This window comes from Salmo salar, chromosome ssa16, assembly GCF_905237065.1.
Source record: "Salmo salar chromosome ssa16, Ssal_v3.1, whole genome shotgun sequence".
In the NCBI taxonomy this organism is placed as follows: Eukaryota; Metazoa; Chordata; class Actinopteri; order Salmoniformes; family Salmonidae; genus Salmo; species Salmo salar.
Window position 1 is genome coordinate 65,876,747 of NC_059457.1, and position 24,858 is coordinate 65,901,604.

A 24,858-nucleotide genomic window follows, 5' to 3' on the forward strand; every position below is an offset into this window, starting at 1 on the left:
GTCCTTAAACAGTGTATACAAAATAAGCACAATGATGTGTGGTATACTGTATATACTGGTAACATGGGGTTAGTCATTTATGGAAAAGTATGACCCCAGTTGTTCAGTTTGGGGCACCTACATAAACTTGCACCTCATTTATGAATGAATAGTGCCTTTTTTATTCATCAAAAGACCTAAAATGTGTAGCTGAAGCTTAAAGTAATAACATCTTGGCTGTTGGCTCAGGTACTTGATCTTTGTACATCTCATTACATTTCAAACTGACTGGCCATTTAACACTAAAGAGGACCCTTTGAATGGAAAAAAACCGAAACAAAGAGGAGGTTGGATGAATGGAGGGAGGGATAGAGGGTGTGTCAGAGTGTTGTTGGCAACTGTTCACTCAGTAAGGATCAGCTATCCCTGCCTGCCTCTCTCTCAGCGCTCTACAGCGGCATGCAGAGTCAGAGCTGACCCAGCCAGACAGACAGGGCCAGCTCCCCTCCCTGTCTGAAGCTCCAGAACCACAACAGGCACAGCACCCACCTGGACCCAGCTGAGATGCCCCTCCATCGGGTGAGTCAGTAGCTATCCTCTCTCTACCTGCTGTCCCTGTAATATAAGCCTCAATTAGTAACATAATTTAAATGTGTTGCAGGGTTCTTGGTGAGGATGAATTCAATTATTTGTGAGAAATGGTTTTGTTTTAGTTTTTCTGAACCCAGTGAAATGATGTGGTCAGACGGTATGACAGAGAGATTTAGAAGACGTAGAAGAAATGGAATCAGTGGAGAGGATAGTTCGGACAACAAAATGTATGTGTGTGTGATATATATATATATATATATATAGTACCAGTCAAAACTTTGGACACACCTACTCATTCAAGGGTTTTATTTTATTTTTACTATTTTCTACATTTTCTACAGGGTAGGCCGTCCTTGTAAATAAGATTTTGTCTTAACTGACTTACTTAGTTAAATATACAGTTGAAGTCGGAAGTTTACATACACCTTAGCCAAATACATTTAAACTCAGTTTTTCACAATTCCTGACATTTAATCCTAGTAAAAATTACCTATTTTAAGAATGTGAAATGTCAGAATAATAATAGAGAGAATGATTTATAAATGTTTCGGATAGCCTTCCACAATAAGTTGGGTGAATTTTGGCCCATTCCTCCTGACAGAGCTGGTGTAACTGAGTCAGGTTTGTAGACCTTGCTCACACATGCTTTCTCAGTTCTGCCCACACATTTTCTATAGGATTGAGGTCAGGGCTTACATTTTACTAATTTAGCAGACGCTCTTATCCAGAGCGACTTACAGTAGTGAAAGCATACATTTTTTTTCTTCGTACTGGTCCCCCGTGGGAATCAAACCCACAACCCTGGCGTTGCAAACACCACGCTCTACCAACTGAGCCACACGGGGCTTTGTAATGGCCACTCCAATACCTTGACTTTGTTGTCCTTAAGCCAGTTTGCCACAAGTTTGGAAGTATGCTTGGGGTCATTGTCGATTTGGAAGACCCATTTGCGACCAAGCTTTAACTTCCTGACAGATGTCTTGAGATGTTGCTTCACTATATCCACACCAGTCCCTTCTGCAGCAAAGCACCCCCACAACATGATGCTGCCACCCCTGTGCTTCACGGTTGGGATGGTGTTCTTCGGCTTGCAAGCCTCCCCCTTTTTCCTCCAAACATAATGATGGTCATTATGGCCAAACAGTTCTATTTTTGTTTCATCAGACCAGAGGACATTTCTCCCAAAATTATGATCTTTGCCCCCATGTGCAGTTGCAAACCGTAGTCTGGCTTTTTTATGGCAGTTTCGGAGCGGTGGCTTCATCCTTGCTGAGCTCCGTTTTAGGTTATGTTGACATAGGACTCGTTTTACTGTGGATATAGATACTTTTGTACCTGTTTCCTCCAGCATCTTCACAAGGTCCTTTGCTGTTGTTCTGGGATTGATTTGCACCACAGCATGCTCATCTCTAGGAGACAAAAGACGTCTCCTTCCTGAACGGTATGGCGGCTGCGAATTGCCATGGTGTTTATACTTGTTTATACTATTGTTTGTACAGATGAACGTGGTACCTTCAGGAGTTTGGAAATTGCTCCCAAGGATTTTTTTCTGAGGTCTTGGCTGATTTCTTTTGATTTTCCCATGATGTCAAGCAAAGAGGCAGTGAGTTTTAAGGTAGGCCTTGAAATACATCCACATGTACACCTCCAATTGACTCAAATTATGTCAATTACCCTATCAGAAGCTTCTAAAGACATGACATCATTTTCTGGAATTTTCCAAGCTGTTTAAAGGCACAGTCAACTTAGTGTATGTAAACTTCTGACCCACTGGAATTGTGATACAGTGAATTATAAGTGAAATAATCTGTCTGTAAACAATTGTTGAAAAATTACTTGTGTCATGCACAAAGTAGATGTCCTAACCGACTTGCCAAAACTATAGTTTGTTAACAAGGAATTTGTGGAGTGGTTGAACAACAAGTTATAATGACTCCAACCTAAGTGTATGTAAACTTCCGACTTCAACTGTATATATATATATTTTTTAATACATTGTAGAACAGTGAAGACATCAAAACTATGAAATAAAACATGGAATCATGTAGTAACCAAAAAAGTGTTAAACAAATCAAAATATACTTTATATTTGAGATTCTTCAAAGTAGCCACCCTTTGCCTTGATGACAGCTTTGCACACTTATGGCATTCTCTCAACCAGCTTCATGAGGTAGTCACCTGGAATGCATTTCAATTAACAGGTTTGCCTTGTTAAAAGTTCATTTGTGGAATTTTTTTTCCTTAATGTGTTTGAGCCAATCTGTTGTGTTGTGAAAAAGTGTTATACAGAAGAAAGCCCTATTTGGTAAAAGACCAAGGTCCATATTATGGCAAGAACAGCTCAAATAAGGAAAGAGAAACGACAGGTTATTATTACTTTACAACAAATTTAAAGAACTTTGAAAGTTTCTTCAAGTGCAGTCGCAAAAACCATCAAGCGCTATTATGAAACTGGCTCTCATGAGGGCCGTCACAGGAAAGGAAGACCCGGAGTTACCTCTGCTGTAGAGGATAAGTTCATTAGAGTTACCAACCTCAGAAATTGCAGCCCAAATAAATGCTTCACAAATAAATGCTTCACCTCTCAACATGAACCGTTCAGAGGAGACTGCATGAATCAGGCCTTCATGATCGATTTTTTGTTATTTTTATTTTTTTGTATTTTTTTTTTAGTTATTGAGCAGACACTCTTATCCAGAGCGATTTACAGTAGTGAATGCATACATTTAATTTCATGGATTTTTTATTTTTGTATTTTTTTACTGGCCCCCCGTGGGAATCGAACCCACAACCCTGGCGTTGCACACACCATGCTGGCGTTGCAAACACCATGCTCTACCAACTGAGCCACAGTTGCTGAAAAGAAACCACGACTAAAGGACACGAATAAGAAGAAGAGACTTGCTTGGGCCAAGAAACACAGGCAATGGACATTAGACTGGTGGAAATCTCTCCTTTGATCTAATGAGTCCAAATCTGAGATTTTTGGTTCCAACTGTGTGTCTTTGTGAGATGCAGAGTAGGTAAACGGATTATCTTTGCACGTGTGGTTCCCATTGTGAAGCATGGAGGAGGTAGTGTGGGGATGATTTGCTGGTGACAACACGGTCTGTGATTTATTTAGAATTCAAGCCACACTTAACCAGCATGGCTACCAGAGAATTCTGCAGCAATGGGACTATCATTTGTTTTTCAACAGGACAATGACCCAACACACACTGTCTAAGGGCTATTTGACAAAGAAGGAGAGTGATGGAGTGCTTCATCAGATGATCTGGCCTTCACAATCACCCGACCTCAACCCAATTGAGATGGTTTGAGGTCATGCTCAGCATATGTGGGAACTCCTTCAAGACTGTTGGAAAAGCATTCCTCATGAAGCTGGTTGAGAGAATCCCAAGAGTGTGCAAAGCTGTCAAGGCAAAGGGTAGTTACTTTGAAGAATCTCAAATATAATATATATTTTGATTTGTTTAACACTTTTTTGGTTACTACATGATTCCATATGTGTTATTTCATAGTTTTGATGTCGTCTCTATTATTCTACAATGTAGAAAACAGTACAGATTAAGAAAAACCCTTGAATGAGTAGGTGTGTCCAAACTTTTAACTGGTACTGTATATACACACACAGTATGTTATACTTGTGTATAACTGGTGACCGAATGAGAAGAGGACAGGAAGACTTTAAAAAGGTATTAGCAACAGGGGACATGAATAATGAAACTCAATTGCTAAACATACTGCAAATAGAACAGCATAGCATAAGTGATGCTTGAGTGTTGTGATGGCGGGTGTGTTATTGATCACAATAACACAGTTCATTCAAATGAGATTAAGCAAATGGAATAGCTTTACATTAACTTTGTATTGCTTTTGGCTCTGGAAGTTCAAAGGTTTGATAGGTGTGTTAATATGCAAACCAACCATATACTTACTGCACATTGTTCAACGAATGTTTCTCAGTGAGAATGCTATCAGAAGTGTTTCCATTTGTTTTTTTGGTGTGATGATGTTATCAGTCATGAACGTGGCCAGGTGTGAGATCATTTCCTGGGACAGGGATTAAACTCTTGTCCCACCAGACATTATTTTAGATGGGTTTGAGTACCACTGCAAAGGTTGATAAGCGGATTATAAACTATTTTTATTCATTGTTCATCAATCTACCTAGATAGGATTGCTAAAATGAGTGAATGGAATGCCATTCCAAACAATGGCAGAGATGATAAAACAGGTGTGTCTGTTGCCCTCAGAATTCCTCCTCTCAAAACAAGAAGAGGACAAAGTCATAGACTGACTACTCAGTGAAAACATGACACAGCAAAACAGAGTTGGTGCTTTCCACCCGGCTGGTACAGGCTTAATGGAGGAAGTTAGGAGGATGAGGATTGGACAAAGAGGCTGCTGATCCTGGACTTAAAAAGTGCTGTGCTGTGCAGCATTGGGGTGATTCTCATGAAACCAGTTTAAACATGTCTGTAGTAAATTGTTACAAAACCATGTTGCATCTGCAAAAATCATCTATCATTCTGAAGACTAAGATGTCTAGTTTTTGGCAGTTTCTTGTTTTAAATCAATCTATAAAAATGTGCCTGGATTTTGTACACATTCACCCCAAATTCTCGTTACTGATATGCGTCTGGATTAAATTCTTGGGTCATTTTATAAAATTCTACTTTACAAAAACCTTACTTATTTTAATAAAACACAAATAATTATGCTGTAGTTTGTCCATAAATCCTAACAATTGTATACTAGTTGAAGTTTACATGAAACTAGACTAATGTTCGAAAGTTTGGGATCAAGATCGGGGTGCTGGCCTTCTAGGCAGAGTTGCAAAGAAAAAGCCATATCACAGACTGGCCAATAAAAATAAAAGATTAAGATGGGCAAAAGAACACAGACACTGGACAGAGGAGCTCTGCCTAGAAGGCCAGCATCCCGAAGTCGCCTCTTCACTGTTGACGTTGAGACTGGTGTTTTGCGGGTATTATTTAATGAAGCTGCCAGTTGAGGACTTGTCAGGCGTCTGTTTCTCAAACTAGACACTCTAATGTACTTGTCCTCTTGCTCAGTTGTGCACAGGGGCCTCCCACTCCTCTTTCTATTCTGGTTAGAGCCAGTTTACGCTTTTCTGTGAAGGGAGTAGTACACAGCGTTGTACAAGCTCTTCAGTTTCTTGGCAATTTCTCACATAGAATAGCCTTAATATCTCAGAACAAGAATAGAATGACGAGTGTATTTGTTTCTGGATATTTTGAGCCTGTAATCGAACCCACAAATGCTGATTCTCCAGATACTCAACTAGTCTAAAGATGGGCCAGTTTTATTGCTTCTTTAATTAGAACAACAGTTTTCAGCTGTGCTAACATAATTGCAAAAGGGTTTTCTAATGATCAATTAGCCTTTTAAAATTATAAACTTGGATTAGCTAACACAACGTGCTATTGGTACACAGGAGTGATGGTTGCTGATAATGGGCCTCTGTACGCCTATGTAGATATTCCATAAAAAATCTGCTGTTTCCAGCTACAATAGTCATTTACAAGATTAACAATGTCTACACTGTATTTCTGATCAATTTGATGTTATTTTAATGGGCAATTTTTTTAAATTTTCTTTCAAAAACAAGAACATTTCTAAGTGACCCCCAGCTTTTGAACGGTAGTGTTTGTATAATATTTGTTACACAAAAACAGTGTCTGTGGACATGTCTCATTACCATAACACTTTTTCAAGTTCCTGTATAACTCCAATTTTTAAATAAAGTTTTATTCACCTATGACGCATCATCTACAGGAGTAGTCCTTAGATGAGCAAAAGTTAAGGTAATTTATTCGCTTATATGCCTTCAGAATGAGGTTCTATTTCTCAAACACCCCCTTTACCCCACTTTTCGAAACGGCTTAAAAGCTAAAATTGGGGAAATGTCTGAGAACCATTACCTTGCCAACATGGATGCTTGAATGGGCTTTATTGATGTGGTCATGTTAGCTGTCACCTATTATTTGCAGATTGAGCTAAGGGGCTCTCATTACCAAAACAAAATGTCCCATTACCATGTCATTTTTTGGTCTGTTTCTGTAAAGAGAACCTTCATTTCAGTATAATCAATGGTTGGGCTGTGCTGGTAACTTTATTTATTTACTAGGATGACTTAAATCTATCCCAAGACAGTTTTTGGTTCATATCTCACATATTTAGATACTTTATAGGCATATTGTGTTATAATGTTTGCCCAAAGGATCCCGTGTGGCTCAGTTGGTAGAGCATGGTGTTTGCAACGCCAGGGTTGTGGGTTCGATTCCCATGGGGGACCAGTACGGAGGGAAAAAAGTATGAAATGTGTGCATTCACTACTGTAAGTCACTCTGGATAAGTGTCTGCTAAATGACTAAAATGTAATTCAATCCAGAAATGTATCTATAATACATTGAACCACAGATATCCTAATACACCAATATTACCTGTAAAGACCTTGGATACATTATTTTTCTTGTTACTTTTGACTTTTGAAAATACATGCATGTATTTTCAGTACTTACAGTGCCGTCAGCAAGTATTCACATCCCTTGACTGTTTCAAAATGTTGCTACAAAGTTGAATGGATTTAATTGTACTTTTTTGTCAACGATCTACAGAAAATACTCATGTCAAAGTGCAAGTATTCAACCCCCTGAGTCAATACATGTTAGAATAACCTCTGGTTGTTGATCATTGCTAGACAACCATTCAGGTCTTGCCATAGATTTTCAAGCAGATTTAACTCAAAACTTAACTTGGCCACTCAGGAACATTCACTGTCTTCTTGGTAAGAAACTCCAGTGTAGATTTGGCCTTGTGTTTGTTTTAGGTTATTGTCCTGCTGAATGGTGAATTAATCTTTTCCTCTAGGATTTTGCCTGTGCTTCGCTCCATTTTGTTTATTTTCTATCCTGAAAAACTCCCCAGTCCTTAACGATTACAAGCATACCCATAACATGATGCAGCCACCGCTATGCTTGAAAATATGGAGTGTGGTTCTCAGTAATGTGATATATTGGATTTGCCCCAAACATAACATTTTGTATTCAGGTCAAAAGGTTAATTGCTTTTCCACATTTTTTTGCACTATTACTTTATTGTCTTGTTGCAAAGAGGATGCATGTTTTGGAATATTTGTATTCTGTACAAGCTTCCTTTTCCCTCTGTCAATGTGGAGTAACTACAATGTTGTTGATCCATCCTAAGTTTTCTCCTATCACAGCTATTAAATTCTCTAACTGTTTTAAAGTCACCATTGGCCTCATGGTGAAATCATGGGGAAATCCTTCCTCGCCGGCAACTGAGTCCGGAAGGATGCCTATAGTGACTGGGCGTATTGCTACACCATCCAAAGTGTAATTAATAACTTCACCATGCTCAAAGGGATATTCAATGTCTGCTTTTTTTATTCCCATCTACCAGTAGGTGCCCTTCTTTGTGAGGCAATGGAAAACCTCCCTGGTCTTTGTTGTTGAATCTGTTTGAAATTCACTGTTCGACTGAGGGACCTTACAGATGTGTGTGGTGTACAGACATGAGGTAGTCATTCAAAATTCGTGTTAAACACTATTATTCCACACAAAGTGAGTCCATCCAAAACTGTTGCGGTAATGACAATTGTTACATTGGTAGTTGTGGAAATTGTTATAAAATGCATAAATACAGAGAAAAGATAATAATTATGATGAAATAGATAAGTAAAGATCCTAATGAAATTCAATTTGATTTGTCGCATCTGCCAAATACAACAACTTACCGTGAAATGCTTACTTACAAGCCCTTAACCAACAATGCCTTTTTAAGAAAATATCAGTGATCATAGATCCAAGAGAATCTCAGTGATATCTTGAGAATTTGTGTGTCAAATGTCAGTTTCGTGAGAATAACCCATAAAATTGGGGTCAGTTCCATTTAAATTCAAGAAATGTAATTGAACCCAACAGGTTGAGAGTCAAATCCAAAAACTGCTCTGGCAAAGTCAGGGAGTGATACAAAATATGTATTATTTATTTATATCAAGTCTGCTGTAGTTTGAATATGACATTCTAAGTATTCATTTACACCACTGTGAACTATCATTTGGTTGTAAAATATTACAACTTTGCTTTCATCCCATCTCATCCTAGCACCTATCCTCTCTTCACACGTTCTGATGTCTTACCATACATTTTATTGCCAACCTTTTTTGCTGGGCAGCAGATGGAAAAAGCGTAAAACAACCATCAATGGCTTATACGGGAAGTGACCTGCGTAAGTTTATTCTTGAGACTTAAAGTTGGATACTAAAAATATCAAATATATGCACATTGATCTAAATAAATTGATCAAAACAATACCCACTGGGCACACACTGGTTGAATCAACGTTGTTTCAACGTAATTTGTCACGTGGAATCAACATGAAAATACATTGGATTTGAAAAATGTCATCTAATTTCAACCAGCTTTAAAAACATTGAAATTAGGGTAAAACTTAAACTGAAATACATTGACTTAACCTGATTAACAGGTTGTTACATCAATCTAATTTCAACATAATCATCAGAACTATGTGTACGTTGAAATTGATATTTTTGATTGTTTTTTCAATTGGGTGATTAATATTATGTCTTTATTATTTAATTATGAATTTTAGATTTGATTAGACATATTTTATTTCACCTTGTTTCAATGTTGTAGTAAAATGCTATGTTTGAATCAACGTCATTGTTTAAACCTAAATAAAGAGGTATATTGAAATAACACGTGAAGACAAAGTCCAACAATTTCTGCCTGAACAGGGACTTCTACTAGTATATGAGGGGTAATGCATTTCAGTGAGAACAAGTCCACCATTCAGATGCCTACCTCTATATACCCTGTTTAGCTTTGGAAACAAGCTGTGTTCGTTTTAGCTGAGCTATCATCTCAACACATTTTGACATTGATCGACTTCCATACTCATTTGTGTTGACTACCTAAATAACGTTAAATAGTTTTTAAAGTAACTCCTCTAACTTTTCTAACACAAGCTGTATGTGAAAGTCAATTCGGAGTGAGGCTGAGTTTATTTATGTAGGCAACATTGACACCTGATTTGCCCAACAAAGGACACTTTGGCTGCATTTACACAGGCAGACCAATTCTGATATTTTATTCTCACTAATTGGTCTTTTTACCAATTAGATTAGCTCTGAAAAAGAGCTGATGTGATTGGTAAAAATACCAATTAGTGGAAACAATATCAGAATTGGGCTGCCTGTGTAAATGCAGCCCATAATTTCAACATGTACCTAGGTATACTTTCATTCATCCATGGTTGATTGGATCTTTGGAAGTAGTTACCATTAGCCCTATAAATAGGATGCCAAATTCATTATATAAAAAATATACTTTTACCTTTGGACATTGTCTTTTATATGAAGGATGGTTGATTGATTTCTAATTTAATCTACAAGTTATTAATATGTTGGATTAATGTTGCCATCTCAACCAAAAACCTAAGTTGAAGAATAGGACTAAATCAAACTTTATGTGAAGTTCATTTAAAGTTTGATTTGATTTAGTGCTATTCTTCAACTTAGATTTTTGGTTGAGATGGAGATGTGAATCCAACATATCCATTGCGTTCACAATTCAATATCCAATTTGTCTACAAATGAATGATTGATATGTTAGGGTTAGGGTTATTTAGGTAGTGTACGCAAATGAGTATGGAAGCTGATCAGTGATCAAAATGTGTTTACATAACAGCTCAGCTGAAACGAACACAGCTTGTTTCCAAAGCTAAGTACAGTACATGAAACTCAGGAAAAAAAGAAACGTCCTCTCACTGTCAACTGCGTTTATTTTCAGCAAACTTAACATGTTTAAGTATTTGTATGAACATAACAAGATTCAACAACTGATACATAAACTGAACAAGTTTCACAGACATGTGACTAACAGAAACTGAATAATGTGGCCCTGAACAAAGGGGGGGTCAAAATCAAAAGTAACAGTCAGTATCTGGTGTGGCCACCAGCTGCATTAAGTACTGCAGTGCATCTCCTCCTCATGGACTGCACCAGATTTGCCAGTTCTTGCTGTGAGATGTTACCCCACTCTTCCACCAAGGCACCTGCAAGTTCCTGGACATTTCTGGGGGGAATGGCCCTAGCCCTCACCCTCCAATCCAACAGGTCCCAGATGTGCTCAATGGGATTGAGATCCGGGCTCTTCGCTGGCCATAGCAGAACACTGACATTCCTGTCTTACAGGAAATCACGCACAGAACAAGCAGTATGGCTGGTGGCATTGTCATGCTGGAGGGTCATGTCAGGATGAGCCTGCAGGAAGGGTACCACATGAGGGAGGAGGATGTCTTCCCTGTAACGCACAGCGCTGAGATTACCTGCAATGACAACAAGCTGAGTCCGATGATGCTGTAACACACCGCCCCAGACCTTCCACCTCCAAATCGATCCTGCTCCAGAGTACAGGCCTCGGTGTAACGCTCATTGAAGATAAACGCGAATCCAACCATCACCCCATGTAAGACAAAACTGCGACTTGTCTTGAGAAGAGCACTTTTTGCCTGTCCTGTCTGGTCCAGCAACGGGGGGTGAGGACCTGCCTTACAACAGGCCTACAAGCCCTCAGTCCAGCCTCTCTCAGCCTATTGCGGACAGTCTGAGCACTGATGGAGGGATTGTGCGTTCCTGGTGTAACTCGGGCAGTTGTTGTTGCCATCCTGTACCTGTCCCGCAGGTGTGATGTTCGGATGTACTGATCCTGTGCAGGTGTTGGTACACGTGGTCTGCCACTGCGAGGACGATCAGCTGTCTCCCTGTAGCGCTGTCTTAGGCGTCTCACAGTAGGGACATTGCAATTTATTGCCCTGGCCACATCTGCAGTCCTCATGCTTCCTTGCAGCATGCCTAAGGCACGTTCACGCAGATGAGCAGGGACCCTGGGCATCTTTCTTTTGGTGTTTTTCAGAGTCAGTAGAAAGGCCTCTTTAGTGTCCTAAGTGTTCAGAATTGTGACCTTAATTGCCTACCGTCTGTAAGCTGTTAGTGTCTTAACGACCGTTCCACAGGTGCATGTTCATTAATTGTATATGGTTCATTGAACAAGCATGGGAAACAGTGTTTAAACCCTTTACAATGAAGATCTGTGAAGTTGTTTGGATTTTTACGAATTATCTTTGAAAGACAGGGTCCTGAAAAAGGGATGTTTCTTTTTTTGCTGAGTTAAGATGTAGCCATCTGGATTGTAGACTTGTTCTCACTGAAGTGCATTTCCCCCTCATATACCAGTAGGAGTCACTGTTCAGGCAGGAATCGTTGGACTGTGCCTTCACATTTTATTTTGATATACCTCGTTATTTAGGTTGATGGCATGATGTTGAAACAATGACGTTGATTCAAAAATACAATTTTACTATCAACATTGAAACAAGGTCAAATAAAATATGTCTATCAAATATGAAATTCAACATAATTTCAACCACCCAATATATATTGAATATAGGATGAAAATGATTTTTTAATGTTTCTACGTTTTCCACGTTGATTCCACATCACAATATGTTGACAAATGACATTCCAACAACGTTGATTGAACCAGTGTATGCCCAGTGTGTAGTGTGTATGAATCTCTGGGTCTGTGCGAGACTGAGGTGGATGTCCCGTTCACTTGGACTGATCCCAGATCTGTACGAGTTGACGAGACAGCACAAACAGATCTGGGACCAGGCTACTGTTGACTGACATTGAGCGGTTGCCATAATGTATGTCAGGACAGGACAGTTATCTGGGCCTTGACTCCTACTCGACTTTGGCCCCTGACTCCTACTTTCCCTAATGTTTCTGATCAGGTATCCAGGGGGATGACAACCTCCAGTCCATGATCGTTGGCACGGTGATGAGGAAGATTAAGTCTCGCACCTGGAAGAAGCAGCGCTACTTCAAGCTGCAGGAGGACTGCATGACCATCTGGTACAAGTCCAAGAAGGCCGGGAACACCCATTCCACATGTGAGTAGTGACATTTACAGTACATGCTTAGACAATGTTTGGGCAACGTTTAGACAACATCACCTACTGACAGACACACATTTTGTCACATTTGACACTTATTATATCATTGTCCACATCAAGATTATGTTCGGCAGCAGGCTATACACTGATTGTACAAAACATGAGTTGCACCCCCCTTCGCCCTCAGAACAGCCTCAATTTGTCGGGGCATGGGCTCTACAAGGTGTCATAATCGTTTCACAGGGATGCTGCCCTATATTGACTCCGGTGCTTCCCACAGTTGTGTCAAGTTGGTTGGATGTCCTTTGGTTTGTGGACCATTCTTGATACACACAGGAAACTGTTGAGCGTGAAAAACCTAGCAATGTTGCAGTTCTTGACACACTCAAACCAGTGCACCTGGCACCTACTACCATACCCCGTTCAAAGGCTCTTAAATCTTTTGTCTTGTTCATTCACCCTCTGAATGACACACACATAATCCATGTCTCAATTGTCTCAAGGCTTAAAAATCCTTCTTTAACCTGTCTCCCCCCTTCATCTACACTGATTGAAGTGGATTTAACAAGTGATACCTGGTCAGTGACACCTGGAATCACCTGGTCAGTCTATGTCATGGAAAAAGCAGGTGTTCCTAATGTTTTGTACATTCCTTTGAGTAATTTTGTCGTTGCAGGGCTCTAGTTTTATCATCACTGAAGTTAGTGATAATACTGGGCTACAGGGTTCACCGTGTACCTAAAGACTTGTCTTATTCCCTTTGGCCACGAGTGGAGCAAAGGGCCTAAAGAAGATAGCTGAATACCTAAAGAGATACCTAAGTAGATAGTATTCAGCTTCTCTTCTCCCTTTCAACAGTCTCTGTGAGTGACGTGGAGACGGTGCGTGAGGGCCACCAGTCAGAGGTTCTGCTAAGCATCGCAGACGAGTTTCCCCCGGGACGCTGCTTCACCTTGGTGTTCCGTGGTCGCCGTGGCAACCTGGACCTGGTGGCAGACTCGGCGGATGAGGCCCAGTCCTGGATCAAAGGCATGAGGAAGCTGATCGAGAACCTGGAGAACATGGCCGAGAGTGAGAAGCTTGACCAGTATCCTTTCTGACAAGCTAAACCAATCAATCAAATGTATTTACAAAGCCCTGTATACTATATCAACAGTTCTTAACAGGAACCTGGGCAAATACAACACATAGTCCTAGCTAGTTTGCTTAATGAAGTTAAGAAGTGCACTATACACGTGTATAGCAGAGTATCGTTTGTGTTATAGCTTCTATAGTTTCGCTGTAGCATGATGACGTTTCCCTTAAGCGACATTTCCAGGTGGATCTGTGAATGGTTTAAGAAGGCTGATAAGAACAACGACGGCAGAATGAACTTCCGGGAGATCAGGGTCCTGCTGAAGATGATGAACGTGGACATGAACGAACATCACGCTCACCGACTCTTCATGGTAAAGGCCCTGAGATCATCTTAATAAGGCCGTATATCTTTGATTCTTGTACATTGCTAGTGTCTGTTGAGGCCTGAAGACCTTTCTCCATTTTATCCACAGACGGCAGACAAGTCTCAGACGGGGACTCTGGAGGATGATGAGTTTGTCCTGTTCTACAAGATGCTGACCCAGAGAGAGGACGTTCTCAGGGTGTTCCAGGACTACTCTGGCGACGGACAGAAGCTGTCTCTGCGGGACCTGGAGGAGTTCCTGAGAGATGAACAACTGGAGGAGGTGGACGGGGTTCAGCAGCTGGCCATGGAGCTCATCGAGCGCTACGAACCCTCTGAGACAGGTAGTACTGACCTCTGACCCTGGCATGATTTGTGGCTATAGCTGAACAATCACACCCTACGAATGATCAGGTCAATAACCATATCATCCGGTCAACATCATGGTCAAGCAGTTCTTGTTATTTCAACCAAGAACAAATATATTTTAATGAACATCGTGATGGTTGTAGTGAAAAATAGAAATATATGGTTTGAACTGATAGCAATTCTTTTTTTTTTGTCTTTGTTTTTGTGTTTCATAGCCAAGATGCTGAAGGCCATGTCTATCGACGGTTTCCTGATGTACCTGGCGTCGGCTGAGGGCTCCATCTTCCACCCCAGACAACAGAGCCTGTACCAGGACATGACCCAGCCCCTCAACCACTACTTCATCTCCTCTTCACACAACACATACCTGATGGAGGACCAGCTTCTAGGACACAGCAGTGTCGAGGGATACATACGGTATGTACTCTACACCAGTGGTGGCTGATGGGAAGGCTTAGTAAGCCGTTCTTGAGAGATGATCTTGATCTCTGTCTTGAGGTGAATTACGACACAACTTTTGGAAGACAGAATCTGAGGGATTGATTGTTGTCCATTCAAATTAATGTACTCTGGGACAAAGTCCAAAAATGCTAACTTGTTTCTTCCTCGTTAGGGCTTTGAAGCGAGGCTGTCGGTGTGTAGAAGTAGACTGTTGGGACGGTCCCAATGGAGAGCCTATCGTCTACCACGGACACACTTTCACCTCCAAGATCCTCTTCAAAGATGTTGTGAATGCACTGAGAAACTATGCCTTCAAGGTATTTATTTAATCCGAAGAAATTGTAATGACAAGATTTAACCTCTTTGTATGGTATGCTTCACAAGTATTCTCTGCACTATCATGACATAATGTTTACATATCAGTACAGAATACAGGGGTGTTTTTAACTATTCAGATCCAATCATTGTTTAGCATTTTCATGGTCCATTTACCAGGCAGTACTTTGCACACAGGAATCCAAGAACTCGCAGTACCTTGTAGTATCAACACACTCCTCACTCAACACCTCATTATATGTGTATGAGTCAGGAGGGGGATCATTCTGTCATGATATCCCAAAGCCACGGCCCTTTCAGAAAGCAGAGCCCTCACACAGTCAACCAGCACATGACCGGCCTGTCAAAGACTTATCCTGTTCTGTGCCAAAACGGTCCTCCGTGCCGCCAGGTTCATGTGTGTCAGGGCTTCAGGGCCCTGGTCAAAAGTAGTGCACTGCATAGGGAATTAGGTGCCATTTGGGATACAGCCACTCATACAGGACAGCCCTGAATGTAGTGGATGGACTACATAGAGGGTGCCGTTTGGGACACACTCTCTGTCTGTCTGCAACTGGATGGTGGCCTGGGCTGCTCCATGCGACCCCTGTCCTGTCTGCCTGAGTGGAGAAGCTGCTGGTGTACAGTGTGGTGGCTAATTTCTGCATTACCAAATGAGGAGTTACAAACACACCAGTCCGAGTTAAAACTACATCTTTAATACTTAATTAAGATACTTTTGCAAAAGTTCTTGACCCCACTAATGCATTCTCTCGAATGAACCAGGAAGGTGATTACAGAATTGCTACAGGGATATTTTATAGCAACGATACCCCCTTCAACGTACATTGACAAACCACAGATACTTAGTAACAGTTCACAAAGGTTACGTTTTGTATGACAGATATCCATAAAACACATCAGACAGTAACTGCTATGTCAACAGGATTAATGGTATAACCCAGTATCTGGTCTCCTTAGAACCGTCCCTCCCTGGTACGGTATTGAACAGAACTATTTCATCCAATGGCATATATCAATTGTCAACTCTAGATACTCCCATCTCAAGCAAACCCCCTCTTGACCCCACTCCTGGACAGGCTCACTGGGGAGTGAGCCTCTAGGCCATATATTATCACAGGATAAGTGTGAGATCTAAGAGAGGACATACAAGGGTCCATTTACTGCCATAATCCTCCCCACAATAAAGAAAAGGAGGGAGTGACTTGCTCACAGACATTGTGGAGACAAGTCATTGGTTCCCCATTAATCACGCATCCCTTCACATGGTTTAAGAAATAGGTAAAGACACATTCCCATGATGACAAGTCTGACCTCTCCCCTCTCTGGGCCCCAAGTGTCTGAGACCCAGCTAAGGGAGACGTGCAACTGAAAAGACACCAGAGTCCAATGGACACTTTCTAATGACAAGTACCTCAAATAAGCATATTATACTAATAAAACATCTTAATTATCTATGTTACCCAACTAATTCTGATTCGTCCACGACAACAGAGACTGGTAGCAGGTATAGCCTTTCTCCTCACACTGAGAATGCTGCAGTCCAGTGTTGAATTATTCACTCCCCCCTTCCTCCCTTCCCAGGTATCAGAGTACCCGGTCATCCTGTCCACCGAGAACCACTGCGGTGTTGAACAGCAGCGAGTCATGGCCCAACACCTCAACACCATCCTTGGGGACAAGCTGCTGAAAACCACCCTGGATGGAAAGATACCCGTCAGCTTTCCTTCTCCTGAGGTGAGGCAGGCACCAGGAACAGTTGCCAGGTAATCTGCTCTGATCTGACTCTCACCACGTCATGGCAAGGGAAAACATAGCGTGATGGTGGTGGTGATGGGACAGAATTGTCCCACAGAAATAAAATTACTACAACGGACATTACTATTCCAATTCAAGCCAGCATTCTGCAATGGGTGGACCGGCGGCCATATTGAGTTTACCCATGTCAAATTGCTATGGGCTGCAGTCCAAACACGTTATTTTGACCCCCTCAGCTATTGCGCTATCCACTTTCCCTCGGGGGAATCCCAGGTGAAACTGGATGCAGTTTGATTGCCATCTTAAGTGGAAGTCCAATTCACTAACGTTGCCCCCCTCGGCCCTCAATTTAGCTCGAGGGAGCGAATGAACAACTTTGGACCTAGGCTACCTGCCGCCCTCAACAAAACACTTTAGGGTGGAGTCAGTGTACAGTATGTACATTATTAAGCCAGTTTATCTTGTTGATAGAATGCCTCAAAGATAATTGAAGAGCACATTCATTAGAATTCACACAGAATTTCAGATTATGTTTTTATAATCACTGTTTTATCATATTAATATAAGGCTATAAAACAGATTGACCTGCCCAAAAGTGAATTGTACAAAATCTAAATGTATTCCAATACATTACATGTAATCAAAAGAATAATGAATACTCATTTGAGATATGCAAATACTGAATATGTGGCAGAAAGCAAAAATAAATAATGCATATAAATAATGCAGTTTTAACATAGAACCCAGATTAAAGGAAGAGTGGGGGGGGCCCAGGACCGAGTTTGGGAAACCCTGCTGTAGAGTGAGTAGAGACTGTCTTGCTTACCTACCTTTCTGTCAGTACCGCCCGGGCCATATGATCTGTGCTTTAAGATGCAACACTGGCACCGTGAACTTTTAAAAAGCCACAATGTTGTTCCCTCATCACTGAATAGAATATGATTGATTGTTCTCTCAGCCTAGTCTTTCGACATTGTATTGGGCGTGACCGGCAGGTCCATGTAGGACAATGAATGCAAAGACTTTATATGCCCTGCATCTCAATGCAAAGACGATGGTCTGTCTGTGCATGATGTATATTTGTTCTGCCTCAGTGATTGTAGAATACTGTGCCCACAATCATCAAGTACGCAGGTGACTCTAAATATCTATTATGTTCCATTATCAATATGCAATAGAGAGATAGGTTGAGAGAGAGGTGCAGTCGAGAGGCTTTCTGAAACATGCCCTGGTACAGAAGCATGATATCTATTCCCTGGTGATGAAACGATCTAGATCCATTGTTCTGATTAACAGGAGCTGAAGGGGAAGATTCTTCTCAAGGGGAAGAAGATCGGAGGTCTGGAGGAGAGTCTGAACGGGCTGGTGGAGCCAGACGACTCCCTGACAGGAGAGGTGAGCGACGAGGACGAGGCGGCTGACATCGATGAGGACAGCCTCCACAGCAACAGCCTCCGACGCACGGCCAAGGTAGGCTACTGGTGTGTCTGTGTGGGTGGGGGGTGGGGGGGTGTGGTGGGGTGCCTGTGTGCGGAATTGTGCATGCGACATTGATGAGGGTAACCTCTGCAGTCACAGCCAAGGTGGCAAGGGAAAACAAACCCACTTTGTCTAGGGTTTGACCTGCGAGACGTTTGTCTGTGTGTCTTGTCTAGGGTTTCAAAGGGAGGGTATATTACTGGACAGTTTTGAAGTTTACCAGTAAACTACCAGAATTTTGGTATCTTTCACCATTTTGGGTGCTTCAGATTATCACAGGTGTCTGTAATTATCTCTGTTCCTCTGTGTTGCCTATCACATGTAAAATATAGGAAAATATAGGAAATAATTCAAGATGATAGAATGACAAAGCTGTAAAACATTATCCTACATATAAACCATCAACTTTGTGAATACCATTGGTATTTAACATGAGTGTGAAATATCCTTTATATATTTTTTTGCACACTTTTTGGTATTTTACTATGTCAATATTTGTTGTTAATGTTTTGCCAACCGAACTGGAAAAATAGTTTGCAGAGTTCATTGAAAATAATGCCATTGTTGAATAGATGTTTTTTTTCATTAATTAGTCTATTTTCTCTTGAACCATGTGGTCTATCTACTAGAAACTCAAGGACAATATGGACACAAATAAAAAACAATTTATACTATATATGAATAAATTTTTTTTAAAGTTATTCAAGTATAAATTACTAAAGTTACAATAGATTGGCATAGATGTTCTGTTAATTACCAAAATTACTGAGGATTCCGGTAACTTTGGTAAACTACCGGTAGCTTTGCAACCCTAGTCCTGTCACTAAACTCTGGGCCTACCTGGATGTAGTCGTATATATTTCAGTCACTCCGTCACAACTCCATCTCCCGCTCTCATATCCACTTAGCATAAGATGTCACTCACTCACTCACTCTTCCATTGTCCCTCAAATCCATCAGGGCAAAAGTGTATCATCTTAGTCTGAATCTGCTGATGTGTTGACTTAACCAAGTGATAACACTGTTAAAGAACTGATATTGTCCAAGGGTTGCATTCAACTCTGACATCGCTCATGAAAGATATAGGGCTAAAGCCAGCGACTAGACCAAGTGAGCCTCCTAGCGGTGCCATACGAACACCAGAGATAGCCATAGACAGAGAGAGCCGACGGCACCAACACTCTTTCAAGACTGTACTACTGTCTTGAGAGAGAAGACTGACTGACTGGCTGACTGACTGTTGGGTAGAGGTAGAGAGCCCTCTAAAATGAGACACTTATTTGAAGTCAGGGATCACCTATGTAGCTAAACACTGAAGCACCTCTGACCTTATTCTTGGTTCTTTCATGATATCGGTCAATAACAAGTAGTGCCCATTAACAGATTAGATAGGAGTCCATGGGTCTAAGACATCATTTAACATTGATACTCTATGTTTAATGAACGGCATAAATTAGAATGCCATACTAGGGTTGACATGGTTTGATCAATATGGTAATCAGGGGTAAAGCCAGTAGTCTACAGGAGCAGTGAGTTCTGGGATACCCTTGGCCCTGGTGTAACTACTCTGATGATGGCTGTCCTGTCCTAAAGACAGACTGTAGCTCAGAGTCTCTGTTTGTGTTCGGCTCCGGATCTGGTTTCATATAGAGGCAGCCCAGGTGTGCACTAGGACTGGGGAGACCTGGTTGCATCGCTAATTAGTCTGGCCTTGTGCCCGCCTGCATACCTCAACCTTCCGGTCATCGAAGCCTGATTGGCACTGGCAGACCTACTGTGGTTGGCTTCATAGTGAAGTATCACTTGCTCCATATTGGGTTGTCCCGGTCCACTTGCAGCTTTCACCCATGGCTAGCTACACTCCACTCCTCCTCTCGAACTTTACGGGTGCCATATTGTCAAAGCTAGGGTTTTACTGTATATATCCAATCCTCCTAGAGCAGTTTCCCCAAGCCATTGCCCAATGTATATGTAGTTGAGTTGAATGTAGCTTAGTAAGGTCAACACTCCAATTTCCCCGCTGTGGATCAATAGAGTTTATTCAATTCAACTCTCCTTCTTTTCGTCAGAAATCGAAGCAGCGTCTGTCAAAGGAGCTGTCGGACTGCGTGGTTTACTGCAAGAGTGTCCACTTCAGCAGCTTCAAGCACTCCCGCATTCACTCCAAGTTCTACGAGATATCCTCCTTCACAGAGTCCAAAGCCCGCAAACACTTGAGAGAGGCAGGTGGGGCTTGAATCCCTACAGTAACTCATGACATCATCAGTCAGGGTCAACCAGTCACTAACTCACTCACTCAGGACAGTTTGTGTCATTCTGTTTGGACCTCAAAACAGAAGCCAAAAGTTGTTGATTTACTAAAAGGAAATGTTGTCTGATTAGTGAGATTTAGTCAGTTATTCATTCAGTGGCAAGGGCTGAAACAGAGGCAGAACAACTAGAAGACGCAGTGCTTTGTCTGTGTACTGTTCAAATGCATGGTTCCTCAAGCTCATCTCATGTATGGTTAACTGCCTGTCTCTCCCAGGGGAAGAATTTGTGCATCACAATGCCAGGCAGCTGACCAGGGTTTATCCCAGTGGCCTCAGAACAGACTCCTCCAACTTCAACCCACAGGAGATGTGGAACACAGGGACTCAAATAGGTGAGGGCCATTTTAGGTTGTTCTAAGGCAAGAAACAATGATTAAACAAAATATAAATGTCCAATTTCCAAACATGACTTTGTGAAGCTAGTTAAGCTCATATTTCTGTTCATTCGGATCAGTTGGTTAATTTCTCTGTTTTCCTTGCTACCTCAGTTGCGTTGAATTTCCAGACGGCAGGGGTTGAGATGGACCTCAACGATGGACTGTTCAGTCAAAATGGCAGCTGTGGCTATGTCCTCAAACCTGACTTCATGAGGATGTCAGAGAGGAGGTTCGATCCTGAGGTTTCACAGAACCGGGAAGGCTACCAACCCCGCAGTCTCTGCATTCAGGTACAAATAACAAACTGAGACCTACCTAAGACACAACCTGAGCAACAACAGAAAAACTACAGAAACCAAGTGGAATGTTAACCTACCAATCTGACCTCAAACTCTCTCATTGTGTGTGTGTGTATATATTTGTGTGTGTTTTCAAGGTGATCAGTGGACAGCAGCTTCCCAAAGTGAATATCAAGGAGAGCTCCGTTGTGGACCCGTTTGTGAGAGTGGAGATCCATGGACTTCCTCTAGACCAGGCCAAGCAGGAGACCAGATACATAGACAACAATGGTACACACCAATTCCAATCACATAAATGATTATAATGTAACTTTTTACAGAAATGCTGATACATAAAAGCAGTATATTACAGTATTATATTCTATTATTTTATATATTAATGGATTGTGTTTGCTCAGGGTTCAATCCAGTGTGGTATGACACTTTGCGGTTCACCATCCATGCGCCTGAACTGGCCCTGGTACGCTTTGTGGTGGAGGACTACGACAAGGCGGCAAGGAATGATTTTGTCGGACAGTATACCTTGCCTTTCTCATGTATTCAGCAAGGTAAGGCTCATCCATGTATTTAAGCATTTTGTACAAACTCAATATATAACCTCCTAATATGACAGTCATACACTACCGTTCAAAAGTTTGGGGTCACTGAGAAATGTCCTTGTTTTTTAAAGAAAAACACATTCTTTGTCCATTAAAATAACATAAAATTAATCAGAAATACAGTGTAGTCATTGTTAATGTTGTAAATTACTATTGTAGCTGGAAACGGCAGATTTGTAATGGAATATCTACATAGGATTACAGAGGCCCATTATCAGCAACCATCACTCCTGTGTTCTAATGGCACGTTGTGTTAGCTAATCCAAGTTTATCATTTTAAAAGGCTAATTGATCATTAGAAAACCCTTTTGCAATTATGTTAGCACAGCTGAAAACTGTTGTGCTATTAAAGAAGCAATAAAACTGGCCTTCTTTAGACCAGTTGAGTATCTGGAGCATCAGCATTTGTGGGTTCGATTACAGGCTCAAAATGACCAGAAACAAAGAACTTTCTTCTGAAACTCATCAGTCTATTCTTGTTCTGAGAATTGAAGGCTATTCCATGCCAGAAATTGCCATGAAACTGAAGATCTCGTACAACGCTGTGTAGTACTCCCTTCACAGAACAGTGCAAACTGTCTCTAACCAGAATAGAAAGAGTGGGAGGCTCCGGTGCACAACTGAGCAAGAGGACAAGTACATTAGAGTGTCTAGTTTGAGAAACAGACACCTCACAAGTCCTCAACTGGCAGCTTCATTAAATAGGACCCGCAAAACACCAGTCTCAACGTCAACAGTGAAGATGCGACTCCGTGATGCTGGCCTTCTAGGCAGAGTTGCAAAGAAAAAGCCATATCTCAGACTAGCCAATAAAAAGAAAATATTAAAATGGGCAAAAGAACACAGACACTGGACAGAGGAACTTTAGTCTTAGTGGTGTTGCAGACTCTGGGGCCTTTCAGAACAGGTGTATGTATACTGAGATCATGTGACAGATCATGTGACACTTAGATTGCACACAGGTGGACTTTATATAACTAATTATGTGACTTCTGAAGGTAATTGGTTGCAACAGATCTTATTTAGGGGCTTCATAGCAAAGGGGGTGAATACATATGCATTCACCACTTTTCCGTTATTTATTTTATTTCACTTCACTAATTTGGACTATTTTGTGTATGTCCATTACATGAAATCCAAATAAAAATCAATTTAAATGACAGGTTGTAATGAAACAAAATAGGAAAAACGCCAATTGGTGAATACTTTTGCAAGGCACTGTAATGGGCCACTGTACGCCTATTTAGATATTCCATTAAAAATCTGCCGTTTCCAATTTCATGTTATTTTAATGGACAAAATGTTTTGCTTTTCTTTCAAAAACAAGGACATTTCTTAGGGACCCCAAACTTTTGAACGGCAGTGTACGTAATAGCATGTAATACGATGGGATCAATGACCTACTACAGCTGTTTTACTCCCATTTCCAGGATACCGTCACATCCACCTCCTGTCTAAGGACGGAACCAGTATTCCTTCCGCCTCCTTATTTGTACATGTTAGAATCACTAACCTTGTATGAGCTTAATGTTAGAGATTCCAGTCGCTGCTTACCTCTCTGGCATTTACAAGACTTGTAGATGGAACACACTGAAGGTGGAAGACACTGATGGTGAAAGATGCTGAAGGCGGAAGACGTGACTAAAAGAGAACAAACTTTCGTTCATAGTTTTACCAGACAGTTTTGACGTTCAAGATCTAGTTTCACAAACTATGTAATGAATACTTTCTGTAGCTACTTCCTCAAAATAGTATGTAATGTTGTGCATATACTAAGCCAAATGTTTTTTGTAGGTATTAATGTACTTTTAGAAAGTATGATTGGTGTGGTTTTCACTTGTGATCTACAATTCTATATTTATAGTGTGTATTCCCAATCGGATGTATTACTGAAGAACTGGCTCTGGGATGATTCTGTTTTTCCAACTCTATGTCATCAAATGCTAGTCAACTACACAACTGTACTTGAGATTATTTTTTGTTTTGCTGCAATGATATGTAGCTGAGAAATGTGCCACCACCGATCAAGAGTAATGACACATTTGAACATAATTTCAGTCAGTCTTCTTATCCACACCACATTATTTTCTATGAACCAAGCTCCTCAAGAACGTACCATTGATGAGGCTGTTTGGTTAGAGTTGCCTAGGCTTACTGTAGGACACATTTCCTCCCTCTTTTGCCTATTGGCAAGTTTTGGTTTAAAATGGGTTATGATGCCAATGAAAACTAATATACTCCATTCCTCATCTCTCTCTCTAATGCATATTATCATTTCCATGAACAATATTCTGAACAATCTGTTTAGTATAAACAGCAATTATAGCGGAACTCAAAAATGCCTCAATTCGTGTCATCTGTTTTGGATCATTTTATAGATAGAAATATTTGCTGCTGGGTTAATAGTTGTATATTTTTGTACACACACTGTGTGTGTTTGTGATGTATAGCAGGGGTCTCCAACCCTGTTCCTGGAGAGCTACTCTACTGTAGATTTTCGCTCCAATCCCAGTTGTAACTAACAACCAGCTTTATCAAACAGCTAATTATTAGAATCGGGTATGCTAGATTAGGGTTGGAGTGAAAACCTACAGGACGTTAGCTCTCCAGGAACAGGGTTGGTGAGTCCTGATGTATAGCCTATTATATTGTGTTATAGCATATCTATTAACTCTTTTTGTAATATTGTCCAGTTCAGACTTCATATACCTGTATTATTTGTATATGTAATTAGCTATGTATGCATGCACTACAGTAGTTAGTTATTTGCCATATCCATTTGCAAATAAAGATCATTTTCATTTATCTAAGGAGTTCAGAGACTGGTGAGATTAGATCATGGATCTATAT

The 24,858-nt window shown here is 40.9% G+C and overlaps 1 protein-coding gene across 1 annotated transcript; it reads left to right on the forward strand.

Moving 5' to 3' along the window:
- The first annotated feature begins 345 nt into the window (after window positions 1–345).
- LOC106574281 (1-phosphatidylinositol 4,5-bisphosphate phosphodiesterase delta-4) lies at window positions 346–24,813 on the forward strand. Its single transcript, XM_014150076.2, has 16 exons — window positions 346–558; window positions 8,794–8,847; window positions 12,436–12,594; window positions 13,456–13,684; window positions 13,916–14,045; window positions 14,148–14,382; window positions 14,623–14,824; window positions 15,021–15,165; window positions 16,769–16,921; window positions 18,239–18,412; window positions 20,491–20,647; window positions 20,949–21,065; window positions 21,222–21,400; window positions 21,547–21,679; window positions 21,808–21,957; window positions 23,439–24,813. Exons 2-16 carry the CDS (start codon window positions 8,823–8,825, stop codon window positions 23,528–23,530), a joined length of 2,280 nt encoding a protein of 759 aa, XP_014005551.2. The 5' UTR covers window positions 346–558; window positions 8,794–8,822; the 3' UTR covers window positions 23,531–24,813.
- The last annotated feature ends 45 nt before the right edge of the window (window positions 24,814–24,858 follow it).

Bases quoted from the DNA above. Each gene is read 5' to 3' on its own strand.
- LOC106574281 (XM_014150076.2), top strand. From the start codon at position 8,823: ATGGCTTATACGGGAAGTGACCTGC. The intron at 21,401-21,546 runs GTACAAATAACA...TGTGTTTTCAAG, and splicing joins CCCGCAGTCTCTGCATTCAG to GTGATCAGTGGACAGCAGCT. The intron at 21,958-23,438 runs GTAAGGCTCATC...TCCCATTTCCAG, and splicing joins TTTCTCATGTATTCAGCAAG to GATACCGTCACATCCACCTC.